General features: G+C 39.3%; 2 protein-coding genes across 6 annotated transcripts in view; one reads left to right on the top strand and one right to left on the bottom strand.

The window, feature by feature from the left end:
* Window positions 1-24676, bottom strand: part of LOC110463225 (propionyl-CoA carboxylase alpha chain, mitochondrial-like) — a 35338-nt gene extending 10662 nt beyond the window's left edge. The window contains exons 1-16 of the mRNA XM_021517649.1: window positions 24581-24676; window positions 21436-21531; window positions 20728-20844; window positions 20179-20292; window positions 17276-17329; window positions 15682-15850; window positions 15026-15104; window positions 8841-8943; window positions 8328-8422; window positions 7105-7187; window positions 6210-6347; window positions 5202-5275; window positions 4453-4527; window positions 3825-3893; window positions 3195-3270; window positions 2098-2208 (exon numbers count right to left, since the gene is read on the bottom strand). Coding sequence (XP_021373324.1) covers window positions 2098-2208; window positions 3195-3270; window positions 3825-3893; window positions 4453-4527; window positions 5202-5275; window positions 6210-6347; window positions 7105-7187; window positions 8328-8422; window positions 8841-8943; window positions 15026-15104; window positions 15682-15850; window positions 17276-17329; window positions 20179-20292; window positions 20728-20844; window positions 21436-21531; window positions 24581-24664 — 1537 coding nt within the window. The 5' untranslated portion in view covers window positions 24665-24676. The remainder of the gene's footprint in view (window positions 1-2097; window positions 2209-3194; window positions 3271-3824; window positions 3894-4452; window positions 4528-5201; window positions 5276-6209; window positions 6348-7104; window positions 7188-8327; window positions 8423-8840; window positions 8944-15025; window positions 15105-15681; window positions 15851-17275; window positions 17330-20178; window positions 20293-20727; window positions 20845-21435; window positions 21532-24580) is intronic.
* Window positions 24677-24851: 175 nt separating this feature from the next.
* Window positions 24852-25751, top strand: part of LOC110463226 (probable ubiquitin carboxyl-terminal hydrolase FAF-X) — a 44399-nt gene continuing 43499 nt past the window's right edge. For 4 of the 5 annotated variants that reach the window (XM_021517654.1, XM_021517653.1, XM_021517652.1 and 1 more), the window contains exon 1: window positions 24852-24992. The gene's annotated coding sequence lies outside the window, so the exon portion shown is untranslated. Of the gene's footprint in view, window positions 24993-25040; window positions 25122-25751 lie in introns of those variants that run through there. The other variant, XM_021517651.1, reaches the window with a different exon arrangement.

Raw genomic sequence — 25751 nt, 5'->3', positions numbered from 1 at the left:
ACATGTAAATTAGGCAAAGAGGGGAGACCCTCTGTTTACTGTATTGCTGTCAGGACAGCGAGGTTATGGAAGTTCAGAATGCCCAGCTGGCTGGGCTTGAGATAAGAATAATTAGGTAGGGAGAGGAGACCCTTGTCTGCTGTATTGCTGTCAGGACAGTGGTGTTATGGGAGGTCAAAATGCCCGGCTGGCTGAGCTTGAGATAAGAATAATCTTGACCCCCTGCATTACTAATTGGTTGGATGATGCATGTCCTTTCTATGACCAGTGATCATGACCTGCTAATAGGGGAGAGGTCTTGTGATAAGACTGTCTAGCACCCAGATGGTCCTGTGAACTGATATGTATGTTGATAGGGAACCGATGGACCATATATACAATCTATACTACATCTGCTCAGATGTTTACTTATAATGAGATGAAAGCAGATGAAAGGCAGACCCCTTCTATGCTGTGCAAACCTGCCTAACATTTCATATTAGACTTTAATATAAAATATTATACAATTATAGCATGGTGATGAGGTCGATACATGGTTTTATCGACCTAGGTAAGCAATATTGACCGAGGAGGCAGTCCGAGGTCAATATTGCTAACCTAGGTCGATAAAACCATGTATCGACCGAAATCACCATGCTACAATAGTTTTATTATTTTAATTGATTTTTTCAAAATTGAAGAAAAATGTAAAAAAATAGTTTTCCATTTTATTTTCCATTTATTTTTAGTCACAAATTTTAAAATCAACTAAACAAAAATATCAGAAAAATAACATTTTTTTAATTAAATATCTGCAATAATCATTTAAATATCTGCAATAATCATTGATCAAATTACTGAATCAATCCTTTATTTTACTGGCACAGTTAGCAGCACTTTAAAATCCGTGGAATATGTCTATAATATGATAGGCAGTATCAAGCATCCAAGTGACTTCAGTGTTAATCTTGATCATTACTGTGTTTGTCTCCCATGGGGTGTTAATCAAGCATCTAAATGACTTCACAAAAATTCCAGAATCTATTTATAGCAGGTCAATAACACTTTTTCTACCAACTTTTTTGAACACCTGTTCCAGAATCTATTTATAACAGGTCAATAACACTTGTTCTACCAACTTTTTTGAACACCTGCAAACCACTCAGGTTTATAACTACCTTTACAGGTGGTCACATGATGTTGTTTCAACCAATCAGAGTCAGCTCAAAATCAATAAAAATAATAAAGAGGGTTATAGTACAGCATGTCTTACTGTAAACTGTTATATAAAATATAGAGGGTTATAGTTCAGCATGTCTTACTGTAAACTGTTATATAAAATATAGAGGGCTATAGTACAGCATGTCTAACTGTAATCTGTTATAAAAATATAGAGGGTTATAGTACAGCATGTCTTATTGTAAACTGTTATATAAAATATAGAGGGTTATAGTAAAGCATGTCTTACTGTAAACTGTTATATAAAATATAGAGGGTTATAGTACAGCATGTCTTAATGTAAACTGTTACATAAAATATAGAGGGTTATAGTATGGCATGTCTTACTGTAAACTGTTATATAAAATATAGAGGGTTATAGTACGGCACGTCTTACTGTTAACTGTTATATAAAATATAGCGGGTTATAGTACAGCATGTCTTACTGTAAACTGTTATATAAAATATAGCGGGCTACAGCAGGCCAACTCCCTCAACATCCATGAAGACATATTGAAAAAAGTTTCTTTGTGGCCATGCTATTACAAAATATTTCAAAAGTTTGTTTTAAAAAGGCAATAATGGTTTAAACTAGAAAGCTATCTCTAAAGATCCTGGGAAAGTCATTCATATTTATTTGTAAAGGTTGTGGGAAGGTCACACTTACATTTAAAGCCCTCTGATTGATTTGGGGAAGGTAATTAGCACTTACCTGTAAAAACGCCTGGACAGGTAATTGATATTTACCTGTAAAACCATCCGGATAGATAATTAGCACTTACCTGTAAAAACATCTGGATAGATCTTTGGAAGGTAACAATTACCTGTAAAACTGTCTGGATAGATCTTGGGAAGGTAAAACCGTCCAGATAAATAATTGGGAAGGAAGTTGGCACTTACCTGTAAAACCATCCGGATAGATATTGGGAAGGTAATCTGTAGTAATGTCACCGGCTACAAATGATTCCTCCGTACATATGTCTCTCAGTAGGGGAACATTATGTGTCACACCTATAAACAAACCAATAATTATATATAACCAGTCATATCAATTATCATTGTGCACAGCTTCCTGGTCAAATTACCTTGCACTACAAACGTAGGCCTTTTGAATATTCCAAATCAACTATTTCTGACTTTTACTCTTTAAATATCCCCAATCAACTATTTCTGACTTTTACTCTTTCAATATCCCCCATCAACAATTTCAGAATAAGACCTTTTGAATATCACCTGACAGAATAGCACATTCATAATACATATGTATTGGGTTTTCCTCCCTCTTTTTCAAAAGTTTTGTTGATAGAAACCATTATGATGTAAGAGAGCTAAGCCAAGAAATGAAAATGGGCATTTAATCCATGACTACATGTAAGGGGGGAATTGTTATGAAGATCGCTGGAAATCATTAATGCTAAAACTTTTGAAAAGACCTTGTTAGACATATTTTTCTATGATTTATTGTTGTATACCCCATATCAGTGGTAGTGTAACATGTACTTCATTTGGTTGTTAACACTAACTATAAATCTGAATACATGACTTCAACGAGAATAAGATCTGGCTAATGTTCAGTGTAATAACAAAAGTACATTGATTTTCTTGTATGTAACATGACAGTAATACAACATAATATAAAAGTGTGACAAGTGATATCGAAATGACATTAGGAATCCATGATGAAAGGCGAAAACTGTGGCATTTCTTCCTGTTTATGCAACTGCATTGAGTTGCCCATTCAGGGGTTACGTTATTGTTGGTGACATCAATATCAATCAATTTCATGACCTGTCAAGGTCATTTAAGGTCACAGATGTAATAACAATTGCTATCTAGGTTTCACAAGCAAATGAGAAAATTTAAGGGATAATATATCATGGTTACAAAATTGCAAATATTTTTAATGACGCCATTCATACATATTTCATCCATTCTTTTGTCACTCTTTTCACCTCCCAATATCATCATGAAAAGCCTAAACTATATAAAGATGATACCCTTTATGACATAGCTATCCAGGGCGTTCACCATCACGTCCAAAGCTTCCTGCCTTGTTTTACCGTAGGTCACCAGCTGTAAAGATATAGTTCATGGCATTGTAAACCATACTTATGCAGGTTTGCTTGGTGAATGTTGATCAATTAGAAAATTAGAAAAGAGTTTGTGGAATAAGTGATAAGCATGGTAGGGCAGTTTTACCCTATAATTTATAGTAAAATAGGTCTCACCTTACAGATCATAGGTCTCACCTTACAGATCATAGGTCTTACCTTACAGATCATAGGTCTTACCTTACAGATCATAGGTCTTACCTTACAGATCATAGGTCTTACCTTACAGATCATAGGTCTTACCTTACAGATCATAGGTCTTACCTTACAGATCATAGGTCTTACCTTACAGATCATAGGTCTTACCTTACAGATCATAGGTCTTACCTTACAGATCATAGGTCTTACCTTACAGATCATAGGTCTTACCTTACAGATCATAGGTCTTACCTTACAGATCATAGGTCTTACCTTACAGATCATAGGTCTTACCTTACAGATCATAGGTCTTACCTTACAGATCATAGGTCTTACCTTACAGATCATAGGTCTTACCTTACAGATCATAGGTCTTACCTTACAGATCATAGCATCGTAGTAGACACTGATCTCACTACCCTCCTTGATACCACTGTCACATCGCACCTGTAAAAAGGACATCACACATATGTAGAAATTACAAACTAAAAGGATGAAAACGGATGACATGGTAGTATAATTTATATCTTATCCTTGTGTATTGAGGCAGCAGTTTAGTTCTTGTGAGTTGTTGCTGTGGAATATACTTTCCTTTTTGTTTACTTTGATCAACAAATGAACATTGGAAAGTAGTACACAGTAGTACATTGATAACACACAGTAGTACATTTATAACACACAGTAGTACATTAATAACACACAGTAGTACATTGATAACACACAGTAGTACATTGATAACACACAGTAGAAATATTGATAACACACAGTAGCACATTGATAACACACAGTAGTACATTGATAACACACAGTAGTACATTGATAACACACAGTAGTACATTGATGACATACAGTAGTACATTGATAACACACAGTAGTACATTGATAACACACAGTTGTACATTGATAACACACATTAGTACATTGATATGACACTGGAGTTTCTGATCTCTCCATCACATTGTCTATCTCTGACCAAATACATATGATCAAATGTAAAGTCACATACCTTGTCAATATGAGTTGGTTCGATGTACTTCGTTAGTCTACCAATAGATGGCATACCAAAGTTTTTGTAGGGATCCTAAAATATCAGGGTAATCAGGTCAGCACAAAAAAATAAAAATCAGAATATGCTATTGTTGTCAAAGAATGAAGAAGGACTATTCTAGATAGATATATTTGGGAGGAACGGGAGGCACTTTTTCTGAACCCCTACTGTCAGTGATTATTATTTCAAGTCGCCTATCAACCATATATTATTAAGTATGAGTGCCTTAGGGATTAAGTCCCCAGGGGCAGAGCTGAACCAGGGGTTAGTCCTCGAAAAATGACTGCATCTTCATGCCTAGCAACTGTACATGCAGTCATTTGGAGGGGATCTCAAATGTTTCCATGTTATGAATGTCTAAGGGACTAATTACTCAGGGGAGGGGCTGGGCCCCCCTCCCACTACACCATACCTCTAGCTACCTCCACCTCATCCTTCTATATTCATATCTAAATTACCTCCACCTCATCCCTCTATATTCATATCTAAATAAGGCCTTCTTCTAATCAATTTTTATGAAATTATAAGAAACATACAATTTCATTATCCATTTCACACTTAGAAACTTATAGGCCATATACATTTTTGGTAATATCATCCAAGCTGGACCTCATAAAAATCTTTTAAAAAAATCAATAATTTTATTAAGTAACAATAACTATTCTTTACAGGTTATATAATATTATTTATTATAACAAATAATGTACCTCGGCATACACTCTGCACTCAAATGCCCACCCATCTATAGGGATGTCTGACTGTTGGTGGAGTAACTTATGGCCTGAAATAAATACAACATGCTACAGTCATACATTTGTATTAGTCAAGATTTTGGGAAAAACCTTTCTTATAACATACGTTTATACATGTATATGATTAACTTCACAAACACATACATGTAGCATATTTCTAAAATGTAAAAGTAATATTAATGGTTACCATAACCGGTGATACACTCTGTAATGGGATGGATTTTTTTACCTTTTGCGGACCGGATTATCTGGTGAACGAGGTCTATGCCGGTGATACACTCTGTAATGGGATGGGTTTTTTACCTTTTGTGGACCAGATCATCTGGTGAACGAGGTCAATGTCGGTGATACACTCTGTAATAGGATGGTTTTTTTACCTTTTGCGGGCCAGATCATCTGGTGAACGAGGTCAATGCCGGTGATACACTCTGTAATGGGATGTTTTTTTACCTTTTGCGGCCGGATCATCTGGTGAACGAGGTCAATGTCGGTGATACACTCTGTAATGGGATGGGTTTTTTACCTTTTGCGGACCGGATCATCTGGTGAATGAGGTCAATGCCGGTGATACACTCTGTAATAGGATGTTTTTTTACCTTTTGCGGACCGGATCATCTGGTGAACAAGGTCTATGCCGGTGATACACTCTGTAATGGGATGGGTTTTTACCTTTTGCAGACCGGATCATCTGGTGAACGAGGTCAATGCCGGTGATACACTCTGTAATAGGATGTTTTTTTACCTTTTGCGGACCGGATCATCTGGTGAACGAGGTCAATGCCGGTGATACACTCTGTAATGGGATGGGTTTTTTACCTTTTGCGGCCGGATCATCTGGTGAACGAGGTCAATGCCGGTGATACACTCTGTAATGGGATGGGTTTTTTACCTTTTGCGGACCGGATCATCTGGTGAACAAGGTCTATGCCGGTGATACACTCTGTAATGGGATGGGATTTTTACCTTTTGCGGACCGGATCATCTGGTGAACAAGGTCTATGCCGGTGATACACTCTGTAATGGGATGCTCAACCTGAAGTCTGGTATTCATCTCAAGGAAGTAGAAGTTCTTCTTTGAGTCGACGAGAAACTCCACCGTGCCTATTATCAAGAGGTTGTATCAAATGTTTCTGTATACTGTTACTGTAATATACTCAACAGAGTTATAATTAGAGAACAAAATCATCCATGTCTTTTGATGTGAAATTCCGAAAACTTCACTTTCTATTCAAAGATACTTAATTACTTGTATTGAAAAATAGTCATTTTCAACTCATTGTTACAAGTATGGATAAATTCAGTATTGAATTGTCTGGAACAACTAAGTTCATTTATACAGAGAAGGAAGTCCCTCAAAGCTGATCTATTTAACATAACAGGAAGAGATTACACCCATCAGATTCTGTGTAATGTAAATAGTACAATCAGGATTAATTAACATTACCAGGTATTACTTTCGCCACTATCTAATTTGAGAAATTTTAAAGTCAATTTGTGCAAATTTATACCAAATAAAACACATCTAGCAAAATAAACATTTAATATTATTACATCCCATCTTACCAATATTATATTTCAGAAATTTTATATGAACATTAACAAAATGATGGATTAATACCTATTAAAAGGAAGTAGGTCTGTCAGAAAAGCCCCTTTATCGTCCCTAGATAGAGGAGACTTCTCCAAAGTCTAAATCGACTCTCAAGTGAAACTCTTTTGCAATTATAAAAGGTGCATCATCTACTTTTATTTTTGCAAAATGTGAAAACAAATTACAACACATGTAAGATTTTTTGAAACACTAACTGTACCCAAACTTATATTGAATAGTCTTCCCCATCCAAGGAAACATAGTTACCTGCAGATGTATAGCCCACAGCTGTGGCTAGCTGTGTTGCCTGCTCTCCCATTGCTCGGCGCATGTCTGGATCAATGAAGGTACTGTAACAGGACAACAATAGGTACATTCAGGAGTGACGATACCTTCAGGGGCAGTACCTTATTTTTAAGACTAATGATACTTTACAGATCCAAGAAGTTCATGACTTAAATTCTAAATATGACAATAATGAATTAAACCCAACCAACTTTTTGAAATGACCTTTCCTGGGAATTTATTTTTTGTGTGTTTGGGATTTTATTAACAGACACAATCTGACAGATTCAAAGTGACTCATTCTTCTATCTAGGTACGTAGACAGATTTAATTGTAAAAAGTTTTTTATTATCGATTTCCTCATTTAAAATTCAGATTAAAATTGTACTGTAATACACTGTATTTAGAGGTTATTATATGACCATTCCCTACTCTGCATTGGCCCTTGACTAATATCAGCCCTTGGGCCAACATTTTTATCATATACGGCTATAACATCAAGTTTATTAGCAATAACACATAAAACACGGCAAATTTATATTTTATATTTCATATCATCACATTTTACCTTTAAACAATTAAAGAACAATGAACGGTATAAAAAATACAGATGCAGTGTGTACATCACCAATGGAAATAAGAGTTTATAAAACAGACAGATATAATAGACATCAGTCTATTTTATAAACTTTGATTCCATTGCATCATCTCTTTCCATTTCAATCTTTACACGATATTCTTAACTCAAACTTGTTATTTTATCCCCTTTCTCATTTTTTTAATTTTCTAAGTCTATCCTGCTGATGTTTTTAAAATACACAAGGTTTCATCTTATCCGATCTTAATTTTGTTTCACAAATAATCTTTAGGGATTATTCTGGCCCTAACTGACCGTAGTTGTTGATGGGCCGTTAAATACAAATAAAAAAACATACAAACACTACCAGTTTGTTTCACTCACTGTCCAATAATTGAGGCATAATCATTTCTGATATAACTGTTGAACCAAAAGTTAAACAGATATGGCGTGTGTCAGGCAGATATGGTGGATGTCGAGTGGATATGGCATATGTCAGGCAGATATGGCGCATGGCGGGTGAATATGGGTCAGTCCAGGATACAGCCTGTGCGCAGCTAGCATTATCACACAGCAAGACATTTAACCTATATCACAGACAAGTATATGATAATTAAATAAGACCAACCTTGGAGCTTCTTCAATCACTTTCTGGTTCCTCCGTTGTATGGAGCACTCTCTCTCGTTCAGCCACAACGCATTTCCATGTTTGTCACATAGAACCTGTCCAACCAAACAATCACAGCTTTTAACAACTAAATACAATGCATTATGCAAAACACTTAAGAATTACATAAATTCTGACACAAATGATAGACTGTATTAAGTTTTTTTTCTCTCATAAATTAAAGGTCACACATTGACCTTACAATGGACTTTCCAGACAGAAAGAATCTGACTTTCTTGTGCACACAGAACATCGTATTTCCTTCCTATGTAATTGCTCTCTATTCGAATTGAGATCTTTTAAAAAATATATACATATATTCGTTTAAGATATTTTAAACAAAGCATATATTTTTTTTAATGAATTGTAACAAGTCTGCCATAAGTTAACTCCAATTTTGAATTTCAGCAGTTGTTTCTGAAAACTCTGTACATTGAAGAACACGTGATGCCTGTTTTATGGCGCGAGACCTACCTGGACTTCTATATGTCGTGGGTTATCTATAAACTTTTCTATTAACATCCTATCGTCCCCAAAGCTGGAGGCAGCTTCCTGCTTACTCAGGCGGAATGCATCTCTGTAATTCAAAGGAATATCAGCTTTATCCTACAAGTATATCACGTCTCCAGCAGGTCAATTGCAGAGTTCTTCTCACTTTTATACTTCTTATTTTTATTTCTATGCATAGACAATCTTCACATCATATCTTTCTCTACCCAAACTCATCTATGGATTATTCCACGCAAACCTTGTATCTTTACCTGTCCCTCCACCAGCTGTCCTTCTACACCTCCATCCTACCCATTCCTACCAAAGTAACACTCAACTCCAGTTATTTGCTTTGCCTAGTTTTACATCCTAATACAGGCTGTTTACCCAAACAAAAGAGTGCTGTATTTTCCCAATTTCAGAGAAAATAATGCTACATTTCCCCCAATTCATGTAGGATTAGTATGTGGTAAAAAGAAAACACTCACTTCACCTCTTGATCATTCCACGCAAACCTCATGCTTGTAACTCTCCACCAGCTGTCCTTCTACTCCCCCCACACCTCCATCCTACCCCCACACCCACCAAGCTAACCCTCACCTCGCCTCCTGATCATCCCACACAAACCTAATACTTGTAACCCTCCATCAGCTTTACTTCTACTCCCCCCCACCCTCACACACCTCCATCCTACCCCCACACCCACCAAACTAACACTTACCTCGCCTCCTGATCATCCCACATGAACCTCATACTTGTAACCCTCCATCAGCTTTGCTTCTACTCCCCTCACACACCTCCATCCTACCCCCACACCCACCAAACTAACACTTACCTCGCCTCCTGATCATCCCACACAAACCTAATACTTGTAACCCTCCATCAGCTTTACTTCTACTCCCCCCCACCCTCACACACCTCCATCCTACCCCCACACCCACCAAACTAACACTTACCTCGCCTCCTGATCATCCCACACAAACCTAATACTTGTAACCCTCCATCAGCTTTGTTTCTACGCCCCGCACCCACCTCCATCCTACCCCCACACCCACCAAGCTAACCCTCACCTCGCCTCCTGATCATCCCACACCAACCTAATACTTGTAACCCTCCATCAGCTTTGTTTCTACTCCCCACACCCACCTCCATCCAACCCCCACACCCACCAAGCTAACCCTCACCTCGCCTCCTGATCATCCCACACAAACCTAATACTTGTAACCCTCCATCAGCTTTGCTTCTACTCCCCTCACACACCTCCATCCTACCCCCACACCCACCAAACTAACACTTACCTCGCCTCCTGATCATCCCACACAAACCTAATACTTGTAACCCTCCATCAGCTTTGCTTCTACTCCCCTCACACACCTCCATCCTACCCCCACACCCACCAAACTAACACTTACCTCGCCTCCTGATCATCCCACATGAACCTCATACTTGTAACCCTCCATCAGCTTTGCTTCTACTCCCCTCACACACCTCCATCCTACCCCCACACCCACCAAACTAACACTTACCTCGCCTCCTGATCATCCCACACAAACCTAATACTTGCAACCCTCTATCAGCTTTGCTTCTACTCCCCCCACACACCTCCATCCTACCATTTACCTCTCCTCCTGATCATTCCCACTTGAACCTAATACTTGTAACCCTCCATCAGCTTTGCTTCTACTCCCCCCACACACCTCGATCCTACCCCCACACCCACCAAACTAACACTCACCTGGCCTCCTGATCATCCCACACGAACCTAATACTTGTAACCCTCCATCAGCTTTGTTTCTACTCCCCAAACCCACCTCCATCCTACCCCCATACCCACTAAGCTAACCCTCACCTCGCCTCCTGATCATCCCACATGAACCTCATACTTGTAACCCTCCATCAGCTTTGCTTCTACTCCCCCCACACACCTCGATCCTACCCCCACACCCACCAAACTAACACTCACCTGGCCTCCTGATCATCCCACACGAACCTAATACTTGTAACCCTCCATCAGCTTTGTTTCTACTCCCCAAACCCACCTCCATCCTACCCCCATACCCACTAAGCTAACCCTCACCTCGCCTCCTGATCATCCCACATGAACCTCATACTTGTAACCCTCCATCAGCTTTGCTTCTACTCCCCCCACACACCTCGATCCTACCCCCACACCCACCAAACTAACACTCACCTGGCCTCCTGATCATCCCACACGAACCTAATACTTGTAACCCTCCATCAGCTTTGTTTCTACTCCCCAAACCCACCTCCATCCTACCCCCATACCCACTAAGCTAACCCTCACCTCGCCTCCTGATCATCCCACATGAACCTCATACTTGTAACCCTCCATCAGCTTTGCTTCTACTCCCCCCACACACCTCGATCCTACCCCCACACCCACCAAACTAACACTCACCTGGCCTCCTGATCATCCCACACGAACCTAATACTTGTAACCCTCCATCAGCTTTGTTTCTACTCCCCAAACCCACCTCCATCCTACCCCCATACCCACTAAGCTAACCCTCACCTCGCCTCCTGATCATCCCACATGAACCTCATACTTGTAACCCTCCATCAGCTTTGCTTCTACTCCCCCCACACACCTCGATCCTACCCCCACACCCACCAAACTAACACTCACCTGGCCTCCTGATCATCCCACACGAACCTAATACTTGTAACCCTCCATCAGCTTTGTTTCTACTCCCCAAACCCACCTCCATCCTACCCCCATACCCACTAAGCTAACCCTCACCTCGCCTCCTGATCATCCCACATGAACCTCATACTTGTAACCCTCCATCAGCTTTGCTTCTACTCCCCCCACACACCTCGATCCTACCCCCACACCCACCAAACTAACACTCACCTGGCCTCCTGATCATCCCACACGAACCTAATACTTGTAACCCTCCATCAGCTTTGTTTCTACTCCCCAAACCCACCTCCATCCTACCCCCATACCCACTAAGCTAACCCTCACCTCGCCTCCTGATCATCCCACATGAACCTCATACTTGTAACCCTCCATCAGCTTTGCTTCTACTCCCCCCACACACCTCGATCCTACCCCCACACCCACCAAACTAACACTCACCTGGCCTCCTGATCATCCCACACGAACCTAATACTTGTAACCCTCCATCAGCTTTGTTTCTACTCCCCAAACCCACCTCCATCCTACCCCCATACCCACTAAGCTAACCCTCACCTCGCCTCCTGATCATCCCACATGAACCTCATACTTGTAACCCTCCATCAGCTTTGCTTCTACTCCCCCCACACACCTCGATCCTACCCCCACACCCACCAAACTAACACTCACCTGGCCTCCTGATCATCCCACACGAACCTAATACTTGTAACCCTCCATCAGCTTTGTTTCTACTCCCCAAACCCACCTCCATCCTACCCCCATACCCACTAAGCTAACCCTCACCTCGCCTCCTGATCATCCCACATGAACCTCATACTTGTAACCCTCCATCAGCTTTGCTTCTACTCCCCCCACACACCTCGATCCTACCCCCACACCCACCAAACTAACACTCACCTGGCCTCCTGATCATCCCACACGAACCTAATACTTGTAACCCTCCATCAGCTTTGTTTCTACTCCCCAAACCCACCTCCATCCTACCCCCATACCCACTAAGCTAACCCTCACCTCGCCTCCTGATCATCCCACATGAACCTCATACTTGTAACCCTCCATCAGCTTTGCTTCTACTCCCCCCACACACCTCGATCCTACCCCCACACCCACCAAACTAACACTCACCTGGCCTCCTGATCATCCCACACGAACCTAATACTTGTAACCCTCCATCAGCTTTGTTTCTACTCCCCAAACCCACCTCCATCCTACCCCCATACCCACTAAGCTAACCCTCACCTCGCCTCCTGATCATCCCACATGAACCTCATACTTGTAACCCTCCATCAGCTTTGCTTCTACTCCCCCCACACACCTCGATCCTACCCCCACACCCACCAAACTAACACTCACCTGGCCTCCTGATCATCCCACACGAACCTAATACTTGTAACCCTCCATCAGCTTTGTTTCTACTCCCCAAACCCACCTCCATCCTACCCCCATACCCACTAAGCTAACCCTCACCTCGCCTCCTGATCATCCCACATGAACCTCATACTTGTAACCCTCCATCAGCTTTGCTTCTACTCCCCCCACACACCTCGATCCTACCCCCACACCCACCAAACTAACACTCACCTGGCCTCCTGATCATCCCACACGAACCTAATACTTGTAACCCTCCATCAGCTTTGTTTCTACTCCCCAAACCCACCTCCATCCTACCCCCATACCCACTAAGCTAACCCTCACCTCGCCTCCTGATCATCCCACATGAACCTCATACTTGTAACCCTCCATCAGCTTTGCTTCTACTCCCCCCACACACCTCGATCCTACCCCCACACCCACCAAACTAACACTCACCTGGCCTCCTGATCATCCCACACGAACCTAATACTTGTAACCCTCCATCAGCTTTGTTTCTACTCCCCAAACCCACCTCCATCCTACCCCCATACCCACTAAGCTAACCCTCACCTCGCCTCCTGATCATCCCACATGAACCTCATACTTGTAACCCTCCATCAGCTTTGCTTCTACTCCCCCCACACACCTCGATCCTACCCCCACACCCACCAAACTAACACTCACCTGGCCTCCTGATCATCCCACACGAACCTAATACTTGTAACCCTCCATCAGCTTTGTTTCTACTCCCCAAACCCACCTCCATCCTACCCCCATACCCACTAAGCTAACCCTCACCTCGCCTCCTGATCATCCCACATGAACCTCATACTTGTAACCCTCCATCAGCTTTGCTTCTACTCCCCCCACACACCTCGATCCTACCCCCACACCCACCAAACTAACACTCACCTGGCCTCCTGATCATCCCACACGAACCTAATACTTGTAACCCTCCATCAGCTTTGTTTCTACTCCCCAAACCCACCTCCATCCTACCCCCATACCCACTAAGCTAACCCTCACCTCGCCTCCTGATCATCCCACATGAACCTCATACTTGTAACCCTCCATCAGCTTTGCTTCTACTCCCCCCACACACCTCGATCCTACCCCCACACCCACCAAACTAACACTCACCTGGCCTCCTGATCATCCCACACGAACCTAATACTTGTAACCCTCCATCAGCTTTGTTTCTACTCCCCAAACCCACCTCCATCCTACCCCCATACCCACTAAGCTAACCCTCACCTCGCCTCCTGATCATCCCACATGAACCTCATACTTGTAACCCTCCATCAGCTTTGCTTCTACTCCCCCCACACACCTCGATCCTACCCCCACACCCACCAAACTAACACTCACCTGGCCTCCTGATCATCCCACACGAACCTAATACTTGTAACCCTCCATCAGCTTTGTTTCTACTCCCCAAACCCACCTCCATCCTACCCCCATACCCACTAAGCTAACCCTCACCTCGCCTCCTGATCATCCCACATGAACCTCATACTTGTAACCCTCCATCAGCTTTGCTTCTACTCCCCCCACACACCTCGATCCTACCCCCACACCCACCAAACTAACACTCACCTGGCCTCCTGATCATCCCACACGAACCTAATACTTGTAACCCTCCATCAGCTTTGTTTCTACTCCCCAAACCCACCTCCATCCTACCCCCATACCCACTAAGCTAACCCTCACCTCGCCTCCTGATCATCCCACATGAACCTCATACTTGTAACCCTCCATCAGCTTTGCTTCTACTCCCCCCACANCATCCTACCCCACACCCACCAAACTAACACTTACCTGGCCTCCTGATCATCCCACACAAACCTAATACTTGTAACCCTCCATCAGCTGTCCTTCTACCCCACCTCATACCTCCATCCTACCCCCACACCCACCAAACTAACACTTACCTCGCCTCCTGATCATCCCACACAAACCTAATACTTGTAACCCTCCATCAGCTGTCCTTCTACCCCCCCCCCACCTCCATCCTCCCCCCACACCCACCAAGCTAACCCTCACCTCGCCTCCTGATCATCCCACACAAACCTAATACTTGTACCCCTCCATCAGCTGTCCTTCTACCCCCCCCACACCTCCATCCTACCCCCACACCCACCAAACTAACACTCACCTTGCCTCCTGATCGTTCCAGGCAATCCTCATGCCTTTACCTCCCCCACCTGCTGATGCCTTAACCATAACTGGATACCCTGGAAATGTCAAATACATCGTGATGTTGTAGTAATGAACATGCTGAGGTAAAAATAGGGTAGCTGAATTTAGCAGCATATAAGTTAGCATCACTCATCGGGGTTTAAATAAGGACCTGAAAAGAATGACTTCAAAAAGCATTTTCCTTCTGTACATCTATTTTCCTTACTGGAATTGCCTCTGGTTTTAAGAGAGGAATATATTTCACTGCCTTCATTTACTAGTAAATAAAACTAAATCCCCTTATTGCAGTGACAATTCATAACAAATTCTGAAAATCTGAATAGCTCTTATCTGGAGAAGGCTTGTTGAGGAAAAGATGGTGGATAGCTGGTGCATGCTGACCATGGTATAAGCTCACTTGGCCAAATAATGAGTTAGGACAAATTTGGTTTCCCTTTGCACCTTTTTTATCTTGAATTTTCCCTTATTTTCCCTTGTCCCTAATAAATGAAACTAAAAATACATTTATAGAGATTGAAACGGGAACGTTCTGAAATTAAATTACACTCTATCCCTTTTTAAAAATTTCTTTAGAAGGTGTAATTTCCTACTTTTCATGATATGTTTTTGTACCTATTTCGTTAGCGTATTTGACACAGGCATCGGCGTCATCCACTTCCCCATCGTGTCCAGGGATCATGTTCACACCAGCTTTAGTCGCGATTCTCTTGCTCTCAATCTTATCTCCCATAGCATGAATAGAACCACTGCTGGGGCCGATGAACTCGACTCCAATATCCGCCTAAAGCAAAAACAAATAGAACATTTCATGTGTCAACCTCTGAAGCCTCAAATGAGGTAGATCTCCCTCATTCCATATCTCAAATAAGGGGTAAAGGGCTCAGTGTGAAAACATTTTGTGGAATTTTTGTCCATGGATGAAGTGTTCACCACACAAATCTCACATTATTGGGCATATAGTAATAACGACTGCATTATGAAAGTTTTAAAAGTGAATAAACAACGAATAATAGTACTTTGCCACTGGTGGTCTAGATCCTCAGAGGATATGTAAAATTTACTCCATTATATCTTTTTAGTACTGATGATATACAAATTATGACTGAAACAATATTCCATCAAAAAGTCGTTTCAAAATTATTGTTATCAATTTGTATTACCCGGAGTGGTTGACACCTATGATATTTGACAAAGTTACACTAAAGGATCCCCATAACATAGCCAAAATGTAACTACCCGGTATGCATTGGTAACACTTTTAAAGTATGGATATAGATTTCAAGTTAATTGGTAAATCATTTCTGAATGGAAAAGCATACCTTGCAGAACTTTTATGGAAAAATATTAAAAATGAAATAAAAATGGAAGAGTCAACAACAGTGTTTTGTTTATAAAATGACATGAGGCCAGACCAGGATTTGAACCTCTAACCTCTTATTATCATTCTGAATCTCTTACAAATTAAACTACCTTGTCAACAATAGTTCACTGGCCCTGTTGTGCTTCAGGTATATACAAAACAAAATTAAGGGGAAGTAACTATGTTTAAGAAAAACTACAGTGGAATTCTCTAGTGTTTTACTTGCAGTTGGACATGGATCCTTAAAAATAATAAAGATAATAGGGAGCAGGGATATTTTATCTTAGAAAGTGTAACAAGGTGGTATAAAAACCATCGAGAAAAGCACCTCTTCAAATTATGTTATATCTATTCCATTATTTCATAATAACAAAGACTGAGGCTTACTACCCCAGAGAATACACAGGATGTTTGTGTTCCCATTTAATTCCAAATAGATTCCATGAATATGGTGGAATACTGATATTTTGTTCACAGTGAAACATGAGTGAAAACTATTAGTATATTCTGCAATACAATCCCCAACATTTTCATCATTGTAGATCATTTAAAAATGTAATAAATAGAAAATTTAATGGTTTTCTCAATGAATACCAAATATACTTTCAACAGTATCTATGGAAAAGATGGAATTCATAAAATCTGTTCAACTTTATTATCAAAAGCCATACCTATAATCACCCACCCTAAAATGTCATTCAGCCAAAGACAAAAGTCTTGTTTCAGTTTCCAGATTTGGTATACCAGTCCTATAAATAAAACACATCAAGTGATGATGAAACCTAGAATTTGAAATACAAAACTAACATAATTTAGCCTCACAAATTATGAACAGCTAACACTTACAAGTTTGGCAGCAAACACTGTGTTTTCTGAGAGAAAACCATATCCAGGATGAACCTATAATCAAGTGAAAATACACAGTCAAAATCTAATAGTTTGTGATGCCATCTGCTATTGAAATTTTAGTTTTAAACACAGCTTATTATATACATTATTGAAAAAAAAAAACAAGCCTCACTGCTGACTTTACAAAGAAGATAAGAAAAATGGCATTTACTTTACAAAGAAGATAAGAAAATTGACATTTACTATTTGGAAAAAAAATAACTACAAACTTTGCATGATTTTTTTCCGCATAAACGAAATCAGGGGTGTACAGTTCCACTGGCCAATGCACAGTGCTTGAATATTTCATGTCAGAGCTACTGAAAATATGCAATATTTAACATAAATATATAGCTTGAGTTAGTATTGATTTGGTTGAAATAGTTCTGTTTTTAGGTCAGTTTTGGAAAGGAGAGGCCTGTCTCAATAAGGTAACATAAAACCTTAAGGCTCCATGTCACAGTCAGGTAGCATACAACCTTAAGTCTACATGTCACAGTAAGGTAGCATACATCCTTTATTATCCATGTCACAGTAAGGTAGCATACACCCTTAAGTCTCAATGTCACAGTCAGGTAGCATATACCCTGAAGTCTCCATGCCACAGTTATGTAGCCTACATCCTTAATTCTTCATGTCACAGTAGGGTAGCATGCAACTTAAGACTCCATGTCACAGTCAGGTAGCATAAAACCTTAAGTCTCCATGTCACAGTCAGGTAGCATACAACCTTAAGTCTCCATGTCACAGTCAGGTAGCATATAACCTTAACTCTGCATGTCACAGTAGATATCATACAACCTTAAGTCTGCATGTCATAGTAAGGTAGCATACATCCTTAAATATACATGTCACAGTAAGGTAGCATACACCCTTAAGTGACCATGTCTCAGTAAGGTAGCATACATCCTTAAATATACATGTCACAGTCAGGTAGCATACATCCTAAAGACTGCATGTCACAGTCAGGTAGCATACAACCTTAAGTCTCCATGTCACAATCAGGTAGCATACAACCTTAAGTCTGCATGTCACAGTAAGGTAGCATACATCCTTAATTCTCCATGTCACAGACAGGTAGCATACATCCTTAAGTCTCCATGTCACAGTGAGGTAGCATACAACCTTAATTATACATGTCACAGTGAGGTAGCATGCAACTTAAGACTCCATGTCACAGTCAGGTAGCATACAACCTTAATTATACATGGCACAGTGAGGTAGCATGCAACTTAAGACTCCATTTCACAGTCAGGTAGCATACAACCTTAAGTCTGCATGTCACGGTAAGGTAGCATACATCCTTAATTCTCCATGTCACAGACAGGTAGCATACAACCTTAAGGCTGCATGTCACAGTAAGGCAGCATACATCCTTAATTCTCCATGTCACAGTCAGGTAGCCTACATCCTTAAGTCTCCATGTCACAGTGAGGAAGCATACAACCTTAATTATACATGTCACAGTAAGGGAGCATACATCCTTAATTATACATGTCACAGTCAGGTAGCATGCAACTTAACACTCCATGTCACAGTCAGGTAGCATACATCCTAAAGACTGCATGTCACAGTCAGGTATCATACAACCTTAAGTCTGCATGTCATAGTAAGGTAGCATACATCCTTAAATATACATGTCACAGTCAGGTAGCCTACATCCTTAAGTCTCCATGTCACAGTGAGGAAGCATACAACCTTAATTATACATGTCACAGTCAGGTAGCATACATCCTAAAGACTGCATGTCACAGTTAGGTAGCATACAACCTTAAGTCTCCATGTCACAGTCAGGTAGCATACAACCTTAAGTCTGCATGTCACAGTAAGGTAGCATACATCCTTAATTCTCCATGTCACAGTCAGGTAGCATACATCCTTAAGTCTCCATGTCACAGTGAGGTAGCATACAACCTTAATTATACATGTCACAGTCAGGTAGCATGCAACTTAAGACTCGATGTCACAGTCAGGTAGCATACAACCTTAAGTCTCCATGTCACAGTCAGGTATCATACAACCTTAAGTCTGCATGTCACGGTAAGGTAGCATACATCCTTAATTCTCCATGTCACAGTCAGGTAGCATGTAACCTTAAGTCTGCATGTCACAGTAAGGTATCATACATCCTTAATTCTCCATGTCACAGACCGGTAGCATACATCCTTAAGTCTCCATGTCCCAGTCAGGTAGCATATAACCTTAAGTCTGCATGTCACAGTAAGGTATCATACAACCTTAATTCTTCATGTCAGTCAGGTAGCATACAACCTTAATTATACATGTCACAGTAAGGTAGCATACATCCTTAAGTCTGCATGTCACAGTCAGGTAGCATGCATCCTTAATTATACATGTCACAGTCAGGTAGCATGCAACTTAAGACTCCATGTCACAGTCAGGTAGCATATAACCTTAAGTCTGCACGTCACAGTAAGGTATCATAAATCCTTAAATATACATGTCACAGTCAGGTAGCATGCAACTTAAGACTCCATGTCACAGTCAGGTAGCATACAACCTTAGGTCTGCAGGTCACAGTAAGGTAGCATACATCCTTAAATATACATGTCACAGTCAGGTAGCATACATCCTAAAGACTGCATGTCATAGTCAGGTAGCATACAACCTTAAGTCTGCATGTCACAGTCAGGTAGCATACATCCTTAATTATCAATGTCACAGTAAGGTAGCATACATCATTAAGTATCCATGTCACAGTCAGGTAGCATACAACCTTAAGTCTCCAAGTCACGGTCAGGTAGCATACAACCTTAAGTCTCCATGGCACAATAAGATAGCATACATCCTAAAGTCTCCATGTCACAGTCAGGTAGCATACATCCTTAAGTCTAACTTACAGCCTGAGCACCAGTCTCCTTGATAGCCTGTAGAATGACATCCATGTTAAGATAACTCTGGTTGGTAGGGGCGGGGCCGACATTGACAGCTTCATCAGCCATGAGAGTGTGTACCTGTATAAAACAATCATCATACATGTATCACATATAAGTTAATCATAAACTCAGTGCCAGGTTGTGACAAGAAAAATATCAACACTTCAACTTTAAAATATTGTGAGTTTTTTTCAGGTTTTCAACACTACTCCTCATGTTTTAAATATTCAAATTTTGTTCACAGGTGAAGACAACTTGTACCAGGTATTAACTTCATATTCTAAATCATTACATTAATTATTTCTTAAAACAAACAAGAAAAGACATTATAAACTCCCACTTCAATCCCAAAATAAGACAGACAAGGAGGATTTCCTGCACCGTATGTGGTACCAATGATGTCTCCTGTCATCCAGGGAAGTTAATCAGCCACAAATGACCCAGGGCACAGTGAACATTAACCATACCAGACAATGGAATCCCATACTTAGAAATTTAACCACAATGACTTACTGATCTCGAGTCGACATCACTGTGTATAGCTACAGTCTTGATACCCAAGCGTTTACAGGTTTTGATCACTCGACATGCTATTTCTCCTCTGTTCGCGATGAGAATCTTATCAAATGTCTGAAATAAGATTGATTCATATGATAATAACAATGTGTTCTGGGTACAAAATTGATAAAAATTGAAATGCAAATTTGTTGACATACCATCTTTATGTATAATATGCTTTTTCTATGTATAAAATTACAGAGAATCTAAACTTGCATCAAAGACAAACACAAAAGTGTAAATTCCTTAAATGATATATCCTTTGTTGTACACGTATTTGATTTAAGGATACTAAATTTCTGAAAGCAAAAATGACCTGTTCATGAAAATGTTTCATTTTAAAATTGATAATAGTATTTTTTTATTTATTTTTTATCTCCTATTAACAGCTAAGGTAATTTAAGGACATGTGTTCATGTGTGTAATGCATGCATGCGTGTGTGTATGTGTGCTGTAGGCAGTGTGTTGGTGTATTTGCCCCCTTGCGATAGCCCAAATCTGATGCTGACTTTAGGGTGCTACATCACTGAAGTACAATGCTGAAGGCTCCAAACATAGCATTCCACCGGGTCACACTTTACTGGCCATGGGTGAACCACTTGTTCATTATGATGTTGTAATATTGATAAAACTGACAACTGAGAACCTTGTGTAACAACATACCTTCTCATTAGGATCAGATCTGTCATTCCAATATAGGTCTTGGGACTGCAAGGTTGTACGTGTGCTGAAGGTCCTATTGAAGTGTCTCCAAGAGAACTAAAAACAGATTTCATAGAAAATACAAGGCTGAAAATTAACCCAGAAAGATTTCCCCACCCCTCTGCTTCTACGTGACAATACCATTCATTTTTATGAATTACCATTGTCTATGGTTGCTTCACACAAAATAAAGTTAAAATCCGTCAACCATTCTGGACTATCAACCCATTCTGAATTAGCAGTCTTTTAAATATAAAAGTCCTCTTTTTTTTATACACGTAAACTGGTAAATTATGCAACAGCCATTCCTAAAGTTAATTAGAAAATGGTGTTTGATGATTATTTTTTCAGCAGTTGAAAAGATAGGAATATTTTCAAATTGGATTAGTTAGGGGAGTCTTGAATTTCCTTTGAGGACTTTTCAGCTAAATGGAATTTTTTGAATTTTGGAGATTTATATTTCATTCAAACCCACCTTTGGAGCATAATTAATGGACCTATTTACCAAGTTGGGCTCCACCTCATAACACCCGTGGTTAGAACATTTGAACAAATCTGACCTGTGTAATTTATCAAAAACTTTGTATTACTTCAAGGAATGTACTAGAAAATATGACACTCAGCCTTCAGGTTCATTGGAAGAAGCTGTTTGCATGTTTTAGCAAATTTGACCCCTGTGATCTTTATCATGAGTGAAAGAAAAAGTTATTTCTTTAGGTTCTCTAGAAGAAGTTGTCGGAGCAACTTAACAAATTTGACCTCTACGACGTTAAATATGGGCCATAAAACATTTTATATCACAAACTCTTCTAAAGTATGTCAGCATGCTACTTGCCAAACAACATGACTCTTGGCCTTTATGTTTTTAGCAGATGTTTGAGCATTTAGACATCAAAATATTGCATAATTTACTGTAAAAATGCCCCATTGTGTCCTAGTATGTCAATCAAAGACACCATCTTATAGACACTATAAGTTGCCTACCAAAAATAAAAGTAAATTGCATGGCAGTATAATAGAAATATTGACGGACTTTGATCTCAGATGTGCTCTTTGATTATCTTCATATTTTTCCATTTTCAAATTTTCATTTGGTAGATTTCATACCAATCCAATAAATATGCTTTCTTGACACTTCCTGCATTTTCTCACTAACTTATATGACTAAGGTATTTAACTGGCAAGTGCTTCTAAATAATGAATATTATCAGCGTATCTACTGTAACTATGAAAAATTGGTCAGTTCCCTAAGCTTTTTGCAGCGAATAAAAACAAAATTAAATCATGATAATGTTGCATTGATTGTCAGAACTATAGATATCATTGTTAACTGTATCTCAATGAATATATTAACAACCTTTTTCACATGTAATGTTGACTTTGTGATGATCACAGGTGTTTTGTTTACCTGTGTACCTGTGCTAAGAGGAGGCTACTCCATCAAACTAAGTTGTAAGGAAGCCTAATCACAGTACTTTAATCGGCTGATTCATATAGATATAAAATGGAATAATTTCATAACATCTAAGCAAAGCTTAATTCAAATATGTACTGAGTAATGTTTTTTTATTCACTAAACTGCGACATTATACCGCTTAAGGTGTGAACGTAAAACCTTACAATACACAGCTAGTTTTATTAAAGAGACATTTTTCTTTTCTTTTCGAACAAGCTTCATTTTGCAATAGTTATTTTTCACAGTTAACAACTTGTTTTCAATTGCTTTCACAATACTTTAGTGATTGAGAAAATAATTATATAGATTAGCCTTCCTAAATACTTAAGACTGATAGGGAAGCTTCCCCTTATCACTGATAGGGGAGCCAACAAAACAACCAGAATCCTCACGCTCGCCCACGATCATAACAAAACTGAATTAGATCTGAAAAAGGTAGTCTTATTCATTAAGTCTAAAGTAATCTTTGACATTAATATAATTGCAAATAGTTATGCAAGTTTTGTTCTGTGGTACTGACATTAACATGAAATTAATTGAAAATTTATCCATGTAAAGATTAATTGGTAGTTTTCACATTTGACTGCTGCATATAATTTTGTACCTCCTTGAAATTAATATATAAACATATATAAGTGACAATTTCTAATTCTTTCAGGATTCTTATGATTTTATTTAGAATGATATACATGTATCTAGAATGATATGCATGTATTTAGAATATAACTTCAGAAATTGTTTTTGAATATTTATTTTTCTAATAATAAACAACTCGATATTGAAATACTTTATTTGTTTATATATGCCTTGACTTGTTTTTGGTCCAGGACCAGAGCACAAGATTTACAGGGTTTCATCACAAATCAAGAGGGTTACACATAAATCAAGAGAGTTGAGACTTGTCTAATTAGCTTAATGTGACTGATCATTTTGATGTCTGGTGGAGTGGTGCAAATCAAATAGCTTACTCTGTTAAAGCCTTGGTACTCATTACCATGCAAATATTTTAAATAAAAAGTCAACACTTTCAGATATATGACAACTGGAAAAGATCATTTAACAGGGGAACCTCTTAAGGGGATTCTGAAAAATGACCTTGGTCAATTTTAATTAAAAGCTTTCTGAACTGCATTGTCAGCTTTAATCAAACAATTTAAATGGGGGGAAAATGCTATGTTTAACAGTTAGCACTATAATAACTTGCCAATAATAATGTTCCTCAAAACTGTAAAAAAAAATCAATTTAAGGACAGGATCCAATTTCCAAAATTCCTAACGAAACCCTTGGTTACTTGATGAGATCAGATAGCCAAAATGGAACCCTTGGATTTTGAAGGATTTTGCAAGTTATCCACGTAATCACAGAAATCAATGTCAAAGTGAATTTATCAAAACCTAGTCAAAATAATAATGCTACATATCTATCTCTATAACGCAATTATAAGTCAATTATGTGCATCTGCAGACAACAAATTAAACTGCTCGGTCATGGAACAGCGATCAATGACCTTACGGCTTGTTCTGCAAGTTTCATTTGTTTACAGTATTTTCGATGGTGTGTTAGATCTAAATTAAAGCAATGCAATATTGGTCACTGGTTATATATGACGCAGATGAGATATCGGTAACGAAACATTTCAAAAAATTAACCTGACATCCGAAGGTTCTCGACGAAGCCGCAATCGATAAAAGTCCCTTCGACTTTGACAATCGAAAGCTGATGGAGGCCGCCATGTTTGTTCGTCATGCAAGGGGCATATCCCGCCAGTACGATATTGTATTTGCTCCTATATTCTATGTTTATTATTAGTTTTGGACTAAATTTTCAAGTATAGTTTATATTTTTGTGAAATTTGTATAAATATTAAGAAAAATAATCAATAACAATGTATTCTCGTTAAAAATTACAGGTACGAGATTATCTCATTACCATAATATCGCTGCATCTTTCTGTCATATGTATTTATGGCTCTACAGGACTTATATTTACAAATTGTTCTGCAGATGATACCCTTCAGTCCAGACATTACAGGTCGCAGAGTGGTCTTCGTATGAATACAAGGTATGACATGTAATAAATGTGTTTTGCTAATGTGAAAGTGGAATCACCGGAAAATGTCGGCCATATTGACAAAGGTTAAAATTTCCTGCAAGACGCAATGACTATTTTTGCCGAGATCGTGTGATTCAGGTGTTTTGCTTTAGCATTACTGCATAAACGACATATTATGCTTTTATTGCAACATATCCATTCATTTAACAGACAATGCACATGTCTCGTAATGTCACCGATTGCGTAAATCATTTGCCGTCTGAGCGGAGCTTATATATTGACGGAATGTTTATTGTCAGTCACCGATTGCATGACGAATGCATTTTGACAAGTTTCGTGCTACTTTCGTTTCAATTCATACTTCATATTATGACAAAGTAAATCACCAAAGTATCAACACTTGTTTCAAAGGAAACTTGTATGAATTTTCGAAATATTCGGTGAAAAGGTTGAAAGTGTGACGTTTGACGGGCTTGTCGATTTTCGCCGGTTTGACGTCCTCAACATTTTATTTCCTCAAACATTGTTTAATAACGGATCAGCCTTGGATTTCAATCACTTTGATTTTTTACATAATCATCATTATCTATTACATACTTGTAATATTAGGTGTTTGATAAAACTTCCAGTCATCATCATCATTCAGAATTCAACATACAGCCTCACGAGGTGGTTCTCCTACAAGAGGAGTGATTTACTACTACTACATAATTATAAGCCCAATTATAATATATCAGACCAGACCAGAGTTTGAACCTGGTACCACCC

This window comes from Mizuhopecten yessoensis, unplaced genomic scaffold, assembly GCF_002113885.1.
Source record: "Mizuhopecten yessoensis strain PY_sf001 unplaced genomic scaffold, ASM211388v2 scaffold10879, whole genome shotgun sequence".
Lineage (NCBI taxonomy): Eukaryota > Metazoa > Mollusca > Bivalvia > Pectinida > Pectinidae > Mizuhopecten > Mizuhopecten yessoensis.
The sequence above is the reverse complement of the archived record's forward strand: the minus strand, read 5'-3'. Positions and strand labels throughout refer to the sequence as shown.